At 29.0% G+C, this 16,673-nt stretch overlaps 1 protein-coding gene across 1 annotated transcript; it reads left to right on the top strand.

Moving 5' to 3' along the window:
* Window positions 1-363: 363 nt before the first annotated feature.
* GO595_005976 (alanine--glyoxylate aminotransferase family protein) lies at window positions 364-1,446 on the top strand (the record flags this gene model as incomplete). Its single annotated transcript, XM_067919277.1, has 1 exon — window positions 364-1,446. One exon carries the CDS (start codon window positions 364-366, stop codon window positions 1,444-1,446), a length of 1,083 nt encoding a protein of 360 aa, XP_067774012.1.
* Window positions 1,447-16,673: the final 15,227 nt, after the last annotated feature.

Genomic DNA, 16,673 nt, shown 5'->3' with positions numbered 1-16,673 from the left:
TGTTATCTTGTAATTTACAATTGAATTTTTTCTCAAAATTCCTCCAATATCTCTCAATTACTTGATTTTAAATATTTTTTACAATATTTTGATGTTATTTATTTCATTATCATTTCAATTAACAGATGTATTATCATCAGAAAAAAAATTTAATGAAAAAATGCATCGCCCGGGAATCGGACCCGGACCCCCAGCTTGGCAAGCTGAAATTCTACCATTAGACCAGCGATGCTGACTAATTGTTATTTTTCAACATTATATTTGAATGTAAATAATATTTTTTCAATGGGAGTTCATATTCAATATTTCTGTGGGTTCTGTCTGAGAGATTTTATTTGGCCTCACCAAATTCTTTTATTTACTATGGAATATCAAATACCTTTTATTCCAGGACCAACCTCTGTTCCACTATCAATTAGGAACGCATATCTCACAAATTATGGGAGTGCTGACTTAGAAGAAGATTATTTTCAATTATATTCAAATGTTCAAAATAAACTTCGTAAGCTTCTAAACACATCCAATCAAATGGCAATTATGTCTGGAGAAGGTATGGTTGTTCTCTGGGGCGCACTCAAGAGCACCTTAAAACCCAATGACCGTGTTCTTGTAATTTCTAGTGGCCTATTTGGCGATGGCTTTGCTGAGATGGCAGAATCACTTCAGTGCCAAGTTCAACTTATTAAAGGCAAAGAAGGAGATTGTCCTTCCGATGATGAAATATTAAACTCAGCACTTAATTTCAAACCAGACCTCATTACATTTGTTCTATGCGAGACTCCCTCAGGTATTCTCAATCCTATATCAAAAATATCACAAATTTCCAAACAAGTTAATGCGCTTTTTTGCGTTGATTTCGTATCATGTGGTGGTGGAATTCCGATTTTTGTTGACGAGTGGAACATAGATCTCGGCCTTTTAGGTACACAGAAATGTCTTTCATGTCTTCCTGATTTGGGCATATGCAGTGTCAGTTCCAAAGCATGGAAGCGCATTGAGGAAGTCAACTACAAAGGATACGATGCACTCTTCCCATTTCGTGATGCACTTCAAAACAAATATTTTCCGTATACACCAAATTGGCATGCATTAGCAGCATTAAATACATCACTTGACATGCTTTTTAGCGAAGGTCTTGAAGCAGTCTTTAAAAGGCATAATGATGTTGCGAAATATACTCGTGAAGAAGTTAAGAAAATCGGATTAAAATTATATCCAGTGCGTGAAGAGCTAAACTCGCCAACAGTAACAGCCGTATATTTACCAGATAATATGAAATTTGAAGAACTTGATAAAGAATTAAGAAAAAGAGGGATTGTAATAGGTGGAACTTTCGGTGATTTGGCTGGAAAGATTTTTAGAATCGGGCATATGGGATCCCAAGCTAAGATGGAGTATGCTGAAAAGCTTATCTCTGCACTAAAAGAAGTGATTAGAAAAGAATAAACAAAACTTTCATTGATCGGTTTACACAGAATTGTTATTTGAAAAGTGGTTGCGTGTAAAACATACAAACTTTAACGTGCGTTTAACGTTCATTTGACCACAGAATTGCACTTTTTGTAGCGTTTTTCGTGCTGCAATGGAAGAACCACGCTTTTGGACAGAAGACGAAAGAAAAATTACTTGGTGTATAATCACCTTTTCAAGGCGTGGACTCAAGTTAGCAATTTCTCCATGTATTACTTCTGCATTTTATTTACTTCATAAATATTATGCAGATCCAGAAAGAGAACCAGCAGATTTATACTTACTCGTTATTTCTGCTTTGTTTTTGTCATGTAAAATAGAAGATACTTGGCGTCCTTTAGCCATGATATTTCGTGAATTTTTCAAATGCATATTACAAGTTCAGAAAAAAGTCGGGGCTCAAGCAATCATTCAAACCCTTGGAAACAGAAACTATAACGACCCATCTGTAACAGACGATGAAGCACGACTTATTTGTCATTATGAAATACTTTTTTTGAATTTAATCAGATGGAATCTGAATATAGATTCACCTTTTAAACATTTTAATGAGAACAGATCTGTTTTTGCAGAGATTGAAAACGATAATATTGCAAATTCTGATAATTATTTTAATTGTGTTCTCAGAGATCTATGTTTGTTAATAAGAAGTGAATACTATCTTAGTATTCCACCAATAATATCTGCTGCTGCTTCAATGCTTCATTCGTATCAGGGAAAAGATCTTCCCGAGAAAGCAAAAGAATGGATTTCAGAGCTAAAAAGCAGTTATCCAAAAGAATTTCAATGTGCTTTTGATGTCCTTGCCACAGAATCAAAGCAATGCGTTCCATTTTCTTGTCAATAAATATATGTTATAAAAATGCTTTGTGATGAACGATAGGATTTCAATGGCGACATTTTAAAACCGAAAAACTCATCTCAATATTGAATTGAGTTCTTCTTTTGTGCTTATTTTGATGAAAAAAATATATGATATTCTTTGTTGTTTTTTATTTGTAACTGGTATACTACTTAATATTATATCGAATAATATCTGAAATTCATTGTTTAGGGAACAATTGACTTGTTAAATGCTGATCCGCATTTTTTTTTGGCGTTTTTCTGAATTGAAATGTTCACCGGATTTGGTTGTAAAAAAACGATATAATGATTCTAAATACTGGCGGTTATTTTCTTACAACGACGATCATGACGGTTTCATACATTCAATTTTCCCTATCGTAAATATAACCGTTGTTACTGGAAGATGATTTTCAGTTCAAAAAGCTCTATCGTTTATCGTTTCATAAATAAACGGTGTTCCCAACTTTTTGAATGAATAATTACGTTAAGCAATTGCCCTTAATTTATCCATAAAATTTCTTATAAAAAACAAGATATCTAGCTCTAGAGCTTTGTGGATCTTTTCATGGTCCGCTTGATAGAGTTTATTTCTTGCACCAACACTATGGTATGAATGTCGACAAATTAATAGAAAGGTCCCAAAAGACTTTTGCCGTTAATGATAATACAGTTCATTATTATTTCCCTGATTTAAGATTTCCTAAACTATGTCGAGCTAAAGACAAAGAATTTGATGTAATCAAATGATTATAATATAAAAATAAAACAAAATTTCTTCAAATATGAAGAGTTGAGTAGAGGTAATATTAGGGTGCGAATAAATTTATAAATAAAGAAGCTTAATATAATATTATTATCAATTTAGACAAGATGATCAATATAATGAACAAAAAAGGAAAGAAAAATATCATTTTAAATGAGTATATCAATGTGCCACGAGAATTTACAAAACAAATATAGTTTATATAAAGGAAGAAAATAAATTAATATTAAATCATCAAAAAATTAAATTTAAAATGAGATAATATCAATTTAGAAAAATATTTTTATTTTAAAATTTCAATATCATTAATCTAATCTATACATTAAAAAACATAGATAAAAAAGCATCAAAAAGTAACACCAAGTTGACTACCTCTCTCTTTATTTATAACCATCTTCCCAAATTCTCTTTCTTTAATACGAATTTATTGTTTTCAACTCTGGTGAAAATTAATTGATTATTTAATTCGCATCTGTTTATATTCGAAACGAACGAAATTCCACCGTCCCACTTATAGCATTTAGACTTTATGTACAATCCCATAAAGTAATCTGGATAATACATAAACAATGCATTAAAAACATTTTCCTCTCTGACAACGTTTTTACCTTGTGAAAGGTATAAGTCGTGAACTTTAAAGAAAAATTCTTTTGTTTTTTTAATGGATTCTCTTCGACCACCAAAAAATCCGCCAATTACAACATTAGCAAAATTCGGATCAAGTTCTTTTAGTGGCTCATATTCTTTGCCGGAAAGATATTGTATTTCATTAAGTTCGAATAAAAATTGTGGATGTGTTTCAAATATTTTCTCAACGCGTTTTTGATATGGTATTTGAAGTCCTGTGAAATTCGTCTTTTTATTTATCCCGACATCAATCCAAAATATGTATTTATAATCATACGGAAAATTACTTACATCTTCAAGTAAGCATATTTTGGAATTCCATATGGAGCCAAGGTTTTCACTTATAATAATTTTTTTTGAATTGTATTTTTGTGCAATTTGAACATATTGCTTTATGTATTTTTGAATATTACAAATGTCATACGGTGATTTATACGTAAAGTTAATGTAAAGAGATCGTATACTTGTGTTTAGTTGAAGTATTTCTAATCCAAATTCATTAGTATAAAGATAAAAATCAGCTTCTTCTGATATCATTTTTAGAAGTTTGATAAAGCTTTCAGTATAGTATTTTGTTGGATGTCTTTGAAGTTTTGATTCAGGAAAATAATAAAAAGATGAAACATAAGCAATGTTTTTCTTTTTTCCTTTGTTCTCTCCAATTTTGCATATATTAAAAAAGCTGTTTTTATTGGTGCACAGAAATGATAAAATATTATCCCTGCTAAAATCGATTGAAAAAAATTGATACATAAAACAAAACATGATTAAAAAAAGAAGTGGTGGGCTAGAAAAATTGATTATTTTCTGGTGAATCCCTTTAAGATGTTTCAATTCCGTCTGTAGAAATGTTGTCTTCGTCTTTGTTTCTGTTAGATTAAGTAAATTATTCAAAAAATCTTGTGCATAAAAAAAAGTTGGGTAATCGCTTAAATCTATCAACTTTTTAAATATAAATATTCAATATATTATGAAAACTTTTGAATAAAAATTAAGATCTTAATTGAGTGTTTGATCCAGAATTTCTATTATTCGATTAGGACCGCCTAGGATGGCCTTTTCTTGTAGATTTAGTTCATAATATAATATCATATAGAATGTATAAAGTTAATCTTTTTTTGAATAAAAATGTTAAGATAAAATTAATTTTTCGTTGGAATATTTTTAGTGTAATATGTTTTTAAATTGAACGATATAATAAACTATTAAATTTCGAAAAAAAGTGCATAAATTCGTTAGAAAACCAATTTTGGAAATGCAAATACACATGATCGATTTTAATGAATTTTCTTTTACTCCAACTCAACGATTCGTAATATTCAAAAGGAACAAAGACAAATTTTGTTCCGTTCCTGTTACTTTTGAATTTGCATTAATTTTTGCATTTCAACTATATGATCAAGGTTTAATTTTTGATTTACCAAAAGCTTTATCTCTAATTGGGTTTATGCAATCAGGAATTTGGTATTGTTATCTCAAAGAAGAATCAAAAAAATTCTTATCAACCAAAACAAAATCAAAGAAATTAAGAGAATGGTTTGCTCGAACAAATCGGACAGAATACGAAGATTCTATTTTATTTTCAAGTTTATTTAATGGCCCTATACAATATCATCATATCTATATCATTTATAGAGTGATTTAGCTAATTAAAAAAGGATGAAAAAATGGGATTCAATATTAAATGATTATAAAATATATAGTAATTATTTTCACAATAATATTACTTATCAAGAAGAGCTATCGAATAATTTTGATGATCAAACATTTGAAGAAAATGAGGCACAAAATCAAATTTCATATCAAAAAAACAAACCAGGAAATTATCAAACAAAAGAAACAAAATGAAAAAATGGAAGAAATGAGAAAAAAAAGGCAAGAGACATAAATGAAAAAAGATTAAATTCGAAAAGAATTTACTCCGATATTATCACATATAATACAAGAATCAGATTTAAATTTACGTCGTAAACCAAAATATGATGAAATACTGAAAAACTTTTCGATAACGATATAACTTTGGACAAAAAGTTATTAATTTTTTTCAAATTAATATGAAGGGGCCAAGTGCATCTGCTATTTATAATTGGCTTCAAAATGAAAAAATTTCTCATTTTGAAGAGTTTCAAAATGTCGAAAATATAAATTGAATTTCAGATTTTTGGAGGAATTTGTATGAATATAATGATTTAAAGTGTACATTATCAATCTATGCCATGAAACTTGATGAAGATATATATATTGATCATAAAGTTGCAATAGATGGTGTGATTGACAGTAAAATAGTTTATATACTTGAAAATATTCGTGGAGATTAGTCGATGTACTCGAAAATATATAACTTACAGCTTCAGAGAAAGAATATCGCAAATTTTATTTTTATTGTTACTGAATGTCCATTATCTCATATCAAATCCTATCCAACACATATTTATCTAAGTCCAAGTTCATTGGCAGATGACTATGTTCTGAAAATGATAGAAACAATCCCCAGTATTATAAATAAATATAATATAGAAGTCATAGGAATTGGAACAGATGCTTATCCATCATATGAAAGTAATTTTGCTACTTTTTTCGATGAATGGTCAAAATATATTGTAAATCATGAAGGGAATATATTTGATATACCAATCAGCAAAAAATTTTTTACAAACGATTGCCCACACATGAAAAGGGTCAGTTCCAGATTAATCACAAAAACCAGGATTTCTGTGAATAAAAAAGAATAATTAAATTACGAAAATAACTCCCAAAAAAAATAGATCTTGATGGTGTTTCTCGTGTAACTGTAGATTCATCACGAAATCTTAATTAATATATTTTGCCAAATTGGTTTTTAAACGAGGAACCATTGCATCTGAACATTTGTTATCACTTCTGAGGTATGAGTCCGGAAAAGAGCAAACAACCCATGCAATAAAAAATGGTTTTAACGAAATGTAATAAGTTAGATTTTTATTACGTAAAATTAAGACAAAGGTTGTTTTCATCTGCCAAAGTCGAGTCAAATTGTATTCCTTTGCATCCTGAGTTAATCCAATCATGCATATTCACAGCCAAAAAAATTTATATAAATTCTGGAGTGAGTTTTCCAAGGGATTCTGCATATTATGATTCATTTAATCGAAATGAATTGCCAATTGAAGGAGGTGAAAGATTATATAATGAACATATATCTATACTCAAAAGTGAGCACATGTTCACGAAAAAAATGATGTTTCAATTAAGGGGCAAATGCAAGCATCACAAATGAGATTTTCCAGTAAAGCTGGAAGGAATATATATTCAAGATATGCTACATCTTTAATGCAGACATAATTGCACCAATTTTACATATTCAAAAAATTATGTAAAACATTGAATATTGACAACAAATAAGCACAGTTGATTATTATAATGGCACGTGAAAATAAATTTTATAAATATTATATTTTTGAAAAAAAATTATTATTTTTATTATATAATGATATCAGTATAAACGTCCTCGTGATAACGTTAATATTTTAATTTTTTTTAAAAATACGGAATTGAGTTACCATCATAGTAAAAATATATTTATTACATACATAGGCAACTATTTTATTTTATAATAAGGAATAGGAATAAATAATTATAGGATAAGATATTTAAATTTTATACCCTCAAAAGGGTGGACCAAATTTTTGATATTAATTGAATGAAAAGTGACAAAAGTTTTCAATTTTTTACCTATCTGACACCGAGTGACCTATTTAATTACAGATGGAAGCTCTCGAATTTTGGAAATTAATTAATGAAATGAATATTATATATTATTTAAAATTATATACTTGTATCCAAAATTTATCGAATTTTAAAGATTTTGTCAGATTTGACAGATTTTCGAAATTTTGCTCATATCAAATGTAATCACAATGATTCCATATTTCAAAAACATCTCATAGATCTCTCTTGATCATAAATTATTTTATTCTTTGTTGATTTTAAGCGAGTGTGAACTTAAAAATTTGTTTTTAAATTTGTATGTGAAATTGGGTCTCCAATATGTGATACTCAGAATGATTTTTTGAAAATAATGCCGTACCATTAAAATATATTACTATCATCATATAGATAGATCGGAAATATTTACTAAAAAGAAAAACGGATTTCATGTTTTTGAAACGACCGTTTATCATCCGAGGCGGTGCTTTCGATTCGATCCGTTTGCATTACTAAAGTACTTCTCAAACTCATCATCAATGCATCCATTAAATGACCAATCATTATTCGAAGCTTATTTTTTTTTATGTTTGCTGGATTCATCTGTTGGAGTGCTTGGATATTATTTGGAGTAACTGATTTTTTATTGGAGTTTTTCCACCATCTATATGGAATATCGTCTAAAATTATCAGAACCTCGAGCACCATAGATAATTGGCATAGTTCTATTTTTGAAAGTTATTTTATGAAATATATTTGCCCACCATTTCATGATATGATGATATTTTTGATCATTATTACATACTATGATTTTTATATGATTTAATAATGAATCTAATATCGTGAAATCATCACTGTCAGATTTATTTAAATCCTTGAAATACATTAATAATAATATTATCGTCATTATTATATTTGATCATTATTTTTGCATCATTCATCTTAAAACCAATTAGAATGTTCATATATTATATAATGTTATTTTTTGTATTATTTTTGGATAATTTGTATAATGAAAATTCTTCACGAATATTTTTGATAGATGATTCTCTAATATGTATTTGTTCATTTTTGATTTCTATGATATATACCCTAGATTTAACGATACCAATGACACCTCTTGACACATTTATTAATTTATAATAATCATATTTTTCGTATTGATTTCTTATGATATTTTCATATGTATAATCACTATTATTAATATTTATAATATAATCTATAGAATTTTCAGAATATATATTAAGATATTTATTTCTAATATTATCTGGTAATTTTTTGATTAATGAATAAAATTTCTTATTAAAACTACATATTGATAATATTTTAATGTATCATCTACAGTAGTCACTGAATCATGTTGATGTTCACCAAAAGAATACCATTCTATTAATATTTATCGCGAAAATTCTTCGGTATATGGTGAATGAAAAGAAACGGAGATGTCAAGATTACTCAAAAAACTCAGACACTTTAATATTAACGTCATCATATGTGTGCAAACAACAAAAAGTATATAAAAAGATATAAAAAGAACTTTGTCAGATATTGTTCTGTTTGATGGAATTTCAAAAGATGATTTTTATGACTTAATAAAAGAAAGTCCTGCATCAATATTTGACGTAAATAATTCATGGTCCGTTTATTCTAAACTTCAAAGTTTACACGCAACCTTTAGCATTCACATTAAAGCACGAAGAGTAATAATTGCCGATAAAGCTAAAATAAAAAAATGAAATAAAAATTATTTTTGATTTTGAATCTCACCAACAAATAAATCTTCATCTGGCATTCCTTGAACAGAAATAGTTATATACATTGAATTCAGTAAATGTACTTCGTGAAGGTTTGCGTCAACGAGTGTTAATTGAATATGTGACAAATCATTAGAATTTATGTTAATTTCAAAATCAGCGTTTGATACAATAATTGGAAAATCTGCCGAAAAAGAGTTATTAATTATAAGAACAATTTTTGAGATGTTAATGGTTTCGTTTAAATTTATATAAGAACTTTTTCCAACATTCGACAAAAGATATAATACTGGAGTTGATAAAGTATTTCCGACTGATTCAGCGAATATATCAAATGTATCTGTACCATTAAATGTTGATGGTATAAGATAAATTTGTGAGTATAACCCTGAAATTTGAATTATATTATATGAAGCATTATTTATTGTAAAGGCATTTGAAGAAGTAAATACAATTCTTCCTGCTTCGTCGACTTCAGACGTAACACCTGATTCTTGAATTAAAGAATTCAACAGTAATATAAACGTTTGTGAGTTTAAGTCAGTGTAATCATTATTGAAATAGTATTTTTTACCGTTAATCTGTATAAAATCATCTTTCTCAATAACAACAATAGAACATTTGATCGTTAACGATGTTACAATCATTTTTGCTTGACGTGTTGGCGGTGACGGTAAGTTTACGTCAATTCTATTGTAATGTTCAGCATCGTAAAAAGTAATCGTATAATCAATTACTGCGTTATAAATTTTATATATTATAAAAATTCATGCAAAACATATATAAAAAATTCAAGGGTTACAAAATCACAAAAAGTTAACCTTTCAGTAACCGAAGAAACATGCAATATTCATGTCAAATCATTCGAAAAAATGAAAAATTTATTAAATTATAATGAATTTTTGAAACTAAACTATGACAAATGGAACACAGGTGTTCTTTAAGGACGCCTGGGATTTGGAATAGTTTCAAAACAATATATATAAATAATATTTTATTTTAATAATATTCTTTCGTAGCATTCTCAATACTAAACATCGATAAAAAATGATTTTTATTTAATAAATTAATAATAATTCTAACATAAAATATTCTGGTTCAATTTCTTTACCATTCATTTCTTTAAACCATATTTTAAAATTTGGTTTTCTACTTTTATATCCATATTTCTTATATTTAGTTCTATTTTCATTCGTATAAATACAAAAATAATCTTCATAATGATCACGTTCAATGAAATCAGCATGCATTGAAACATCAAATACTAAATATTCTATAAATTTACACTTACATTGTTGTACTACTATATATCTAGGATTTTGAATAGGATAAATGTCCGACCAAAGATAACCGGGGACAATTCGTGTTGGTTATGTGAGGTTTTTGATATATTTATGCGAAAAGTGGTGCTAAAAGTGCTATCGTTCCTATCAAAAAGTTTCGAGTTCTCTCAAAATTGAATGCGCATTCAAATTTTCAGACGAATTGTATGGCTCACAAAAATCATTATGATTAGCGGAGCGAGCACACTCGGGGGATTGGAGGGGTCTGAGGCCTCCAATCCCCCCAGTGAAAACTTAAGGTCGGGAATGATCACGAGGACCCTAGGGGCCCCGCCCCCGGCGGGGCCCCTAGGGTCCTCGTGATCATTCCCGACCGCATTATATACCTACCTTTTATACATTTTTATCTTATTAAAAATGTCAAATTCACAGTTTGAAAAAATCGAAAATATAGTTAGAGCATTAATGAAAAAAAACAGTGTTGTATACAGTAATCAATCAAAAACATCTGATACATAATCAAATGGTATATGTACATTACAGATAAATAGTTATGACAAATCATTTGTTTTCACTTACGAAAGAAATCATGTTGTAATATCACCGTTAGAAAGGTACAGAATTATTTGATAAGGTTTTTCTTCGTATTCCGAACGTAAGGTTTCAGGATAAACATTATTGAAATCATTAAAATCATTATCACTGAAGTTAAAATTATCAAAAGATTCTTTATATTCCATAGATCTAAAAATAAAAATGAATATTCCCACAAAGTGTCAAGTTAGGAACTTGCTTTTGACACATGATATGAAATATCTTTGAATATTACATTATGTCAATTGAATACTTTATTTGAAAAAGTGGTGGCATAAATAAATTTGGCAGAACCATTTGTTAATTATGGCTAGAAGAAGTGTAGAGGCGCAACAAGCAAGAAGAACTTTGGAACAGCAAAGAAGAGTATCAGAAGTCAACCCTAAAGCAACAGTAAATAATTATACAGAGGAATCATATTCAGCTTTCAAATTATTTATTAGTACAAATTGTAAATATGGTATTATTGGTAAAGAAGTGGCACCAACAACAGGAACTCAACATTTGCAAATATATTTTCATGAAAAGAAGAAGTCAATAAAAAATACATTAATAAGTAAAGTAGGAATAGGAGGATTTTATTTAGAACCTTCAAGATCTGCTGAAGATGTTAATATAAGATATTGTAAAAAAGGAGATAAATATTGGGAATTTGGAGAATTAAGCAAAAATTGTTGCAGAAGATTGGAAGAAGATAGATATTATGCAATGTTGATGAATGATATCAAGGAATTGAATATTGAAGAATTGGAGAGTAAATACCCACGTGAAATGATCATTCATCGTAACCAAATATTAACAGTAAAAAGAGCACATATGTTAAGAAATATGCAAAATAGTGGAACATATCAAGGAGAGTTGCTTAATATAAACTACCGGATTTGGGGACTTCCTGGAATAGGAAAATCTAGATGGGCACATAAGGTACCAGGACATCTAGTATACCCAAAGGCATTTAACAAATGGTGGGATGGTTACATTATCGGTGATCACAAAGTTGTGATACTAGATGATTTCCCATCTGATGAAAAATATCTAATTCAACACATGAAAATTTGGGGAGATCGTTATCCATTCCTTTGTGAAATTGAAGGAAGTTCAATTGTAATGTACCATGGTTGCTCTAAATTTATAATTACTTCAAATCATAGCATAGAACAGTGCTTCGAAGGAATATCTGATGAAGATATAAATGCTTTAAAAAGAAGATCTAACGAAATAGAAATTAAGTCTCCAGATGACTTATTCTATCAATCTGAATTAAACTCAAATGAATTAATAATTCATTTGATACAATAAAGTTTACCTATAATTGTATTTAAGGTACCTTAACTTTTTGAGTTGGCGACCGTTATGAGAAAAATGCGTATCGTCCCGTGCCGATCAAAACGAATTGAATTTATAAAATAAAGTATTCAATTCCGAACGATAGGCGACCGTTATGAGAAAAAATGATAGATTTTTACACGTAATAAACTGGTACAAATAATCCGAGCTCGAGAGAACATATTGAATTTTTTCAATAAACACCGTTTGTAAATTTAGATCAGATGACTCCGTGGAACAAAGAACAGTCAATAATAGAAATGTACAAATTAGGGCACAACTATCAAACAATAGCAAATACCCTTCATGTAGGTACTAACAGGATAAGCAGTACAATTAAAGCATACACCAATACTGGTCAAGTACCTGATGCAACAAAAAGAGGAAGACCAGTTGTTATTACAAATAAAATTAAAGAATTTATAGAATTAAAGACCCTTCTTGAACCAACATTATATTCAAAAGAATTAGCGGATAAAATTGAAGAATGTTTTCATTTATCGATTTTTCATCAATCTGTTACAAAGGTCAGAAACGAAATGAAATTTCGTTATAGACCTTGTAAAATAGAACAAGATTTAACGCCTCAACAAATAGAAGCAAGAATCGAATTTGCAAAAAGATACTCACACAAAAATCATATCTTGACAAGATCGCTTTCTCTGATGAATCGCGATTTGTCTCGGGAAAAGATTATGAATGGATGTGGATGAGAAAAGGCGAGTATGTCGAAGAAACAATTATAAAAAAGGCCAAATTTTCAAAATCTGTAATGATCTATGGTGTGATATTATTTGGGTACAAGAGCGAATTAGTAATTGTAGATAAATTAATTGACTCAGGACAATATATACAAAACATGGAAGCTTCCAATTTTATTGAGGATATAAACAAAACCCATGTAAGCTTGATTGGATTTATGTTCAGGATGGGGCTCGGTGCCATACTTCAGTACAATCTATGGAGTGGCTTGAGGATCGTGTCGATGTAATAGATGATTGGCCGGCCAACTCACCTGACCTAAACCCAATCGAGTTGCTCTGGGCTATAATGAAGCAAATAATTTACAAGAGGTCCCCAAAAGATCTGGATAAGTTGAAATTGATCTTGGAACAGACATGGGACAATTTGGACATTTCATTAATTAACAATCTTTGTTTGGGTTTTGGAGACCGTTTACGGCTTTGTCTTGAAATGAATGGAGGTACAATTTCAAGGTTTTTAGGTTTAGAAAAGGAATTTAAAGAAATTATTTCTAACATGAGAACATACTGTCCTTGGTCAGAAGAAGAAGATAAAGTTTCATACGATATGAATTGCAAATTTGGTCATCAATAAAAATATATTTCCATATGTTTGCAAAACAGAAGTCCTGTACAATGTAAAAGTCGATGGTTCTGTAAATTAAGATTCGACGAAAATAAACTTAGAGAAGAAAGATTAGAAAATTTAATGAATAATTTGAATTAAAAAGAGACTTTTGCTAAAAAATCGGAAATAATCCCCTATTCAATTTTGATAAGTAGACAAAACATCCTTTTAATTTTCGATCTATCGTACTCTCGATTTATTCGTACCAGTTTATATCATTCGCAAGGTACCAGCCGTTTAACGTCCCCTTGGAATGAGGGGGAGTGTGAAAATCTTTTTATTTATGAACGTCCTAAAATAACGGTCTCCTTTCAAAAATAGAATCAAACCTGACCCCCACCTCTAGTACACTTTATACTGATCACCTGTCTACGCCCTTTTATAAAAAAGTGCTCCGCGGAGTCGGGCTACTGCAGGTTTGTGATAAATGCACTCATTCGCCATTAGGGCTCTCTTTGGGGGAGGGGGATTAAATTTTATAAAATAAAGAAAAAGAAAAAAAGAAATTTAATAGCCCATTGAGTGAACAAACTTTGTTATTATCACTAATGTGCATAGTCAAAAAGAAAAAAAATTATATCGAAAAAACCGAAAAAAAAAATAAATGTTTTTACAACTGACTAAACATCAAATTAAAAAATTAATTGAAAGAATGTCAAAAACACATCAAAATAAATTCAATTACCTACGATAAAAATTGAATAAAAATCACAAATGTCACAATACAATTAAAATTTATAAATATGTCAATTAGTATTAAGAATAAAAAAAATATGTCAGATAACTAGGTTAAGGTAACTGTCAAACCATCATTTATCAGAGCCTAGATTGTTTACTGATTCCATTCTTTGGATACTTTATACTTATATAAAAAAATTACAAATGTTAAACAGACTTAGTCAAATCAAAATAGAAAAGTGACAAAAAAAACATATGATATGAAAAACATCATATTTACTAATATCAATTGAATGGTTTACGAGGAAAGTGACAATATAATCATCATTGAAAAAGTGGGTAAGATAATATGATGCCAAATGGCGTATAACATTGAATGGAACACATCATAATATTGCCACAAAAGTATAATTATGAAATTTAAATATTTCAAAAAGTCGAATGACCAAAGAAGAGAACAATAGTGTCATTTAATTAGATGGAATACGAAATAAACAGGATAATTGATCATGATATCAGGTATAATTACAAAGAAAAACGTAATGTAGTATGGTTCAAGGTTGAATGGAAGTGTGATGGAACATAACCGTCACCAACTCAAAAAGTGTCAGGTACCTGGAAATTTATTTTTAGGTTGACTACATAATGTATTTTCGTAATTGTGTGTATTTATATGTGTCATTTTATACTTTATTCTTATTTCATGTTTTGTTAATGTGCTGTTTTTCATATCATATGTATTTTTTGTCATTTTTTTATACATATATATCTTTTTCTATACTTTACATTTCATGATTTTAATTTGATGTTTTTATTCTTATTTGTGTCTCAGTTATTGTTTGTTTGTATCTCAATTATTGTTTGTTTTTTTCTCAGTTGTTTTATAAAAAAGAATTTGTAATTTGTTTCTTATTAAATGTTCTTTATTACTTCTTCAATTTTATCATCAGTAAGTTGGAACATATATTGTTGATTAGATGAGGAAGTGAATGATGATTGCAAACATCAAAAATGAAAATGGCGCCTAAACTTCGGCTACCCGCCAACAGAGCAAAAGTCAATTCAAAAAATTCTATGAGGTCTCTCATGCCAAAATTTCAATTAAATGTCATACACCCTGAAGGATCATAATAAAATATGGGAAAAAGTGCATTTGCAAATGAATAAAATTTGAATAAAATTTATTGAATTGAACAAAAAGATTGGCTACCTTTTGTAATCTTATCATCGTTAGCATTATAAATTAAATCAAGCCCCTTATTGTATATTCTTTTAATGGTTTCAATGTTTGTGGCTGTGCATTCAAAATAATCAATTGCGCCAATTGTTTCTGCTAAAACTTTTCCTTGTTTTGTGGTAATTGGACTTTTCCCATTTTTAAAGAGCTCATCAAGAGTCTCTTCATCTTCACGGAGATCTGTTTTAGTACCGACAAGGATTATTTTCGGATTAAGCTCATGTTGTTTAATTTCTTTTACCCAAAGATTCGTTACATTTAAAAACGAAGTTTGATCAACAACACTATAACAAACAAAACATATTGATATTGATTTTGGCGAATATGCAAAATATGTTAATTCTCGGATATTGTTAGGCACACATCCACACACTTCTCCTACAAAAAGATGTCTAACATTACTTTTGTTATCAGGAAGATTAGTCACATAATTGTTTCCATAAAAAATTGTTTCTTTTAGTAACAAGAGATCTTCCTCTGGTTTGTACATGCATGCACGTATGCCATGGCATATTGTTGTCTTCCCAACTGTTTTATCACCGATAAAATAAAAACCTGCTCTGCTCATTGAAACAAAAAAATTTCGTTTTTTGAATACTTTACAATAACAATGCACTGAATCTCCAACGGTTTGAATGTTCTTATAAATATTTATCAGGATATTATCCATTTTACAAAAAATATGATATTTAGCCAACCTATTTCACTGAAGGAAAGAACATGTTTATTAAATAGATTTGAGAATATATGAAATATATGATTTATGCATAGATATCAAAATTTTACAACACACCATTTTAATTTTAATATTTTATTACAAATAATTTTAAAATTAAAAAGAAATCTATAAGAGGGAAAGTTGGTTGACAGTGTCTTGTTATTTGCGTTTACTTTCTTGGTTTATTACTTCAGTTTTTTAATATAAATCCGATGATTTTTTAATTTATTCGATTTGATCTGCATCCAGTTTATTAAAAATATCATTATGCTTAAATATACAACTTTTTCCTATCCACCATTATTTTACCGTTATTTTATTT

Source organism: Histomonas meleagridis (genome assembly GCF_020186115.1).
Source record: "Histomonas meleagridis strain 2922-C6/04-10x chromosome Unknown contig_4, whole genome shotgun sequence".
NCBI classification, from domain to species: domain Eukaryota; phylum Parabasalia; order Tritrichomonadida; family Dientamoebidae; genus Histomonas; species Histomonas meleagridis.
The sequence above is the reverse complement of the archived record's forward strand: the minus strand, read 5'-3'. Positions and strand labels throughout refer to the sequence as shown.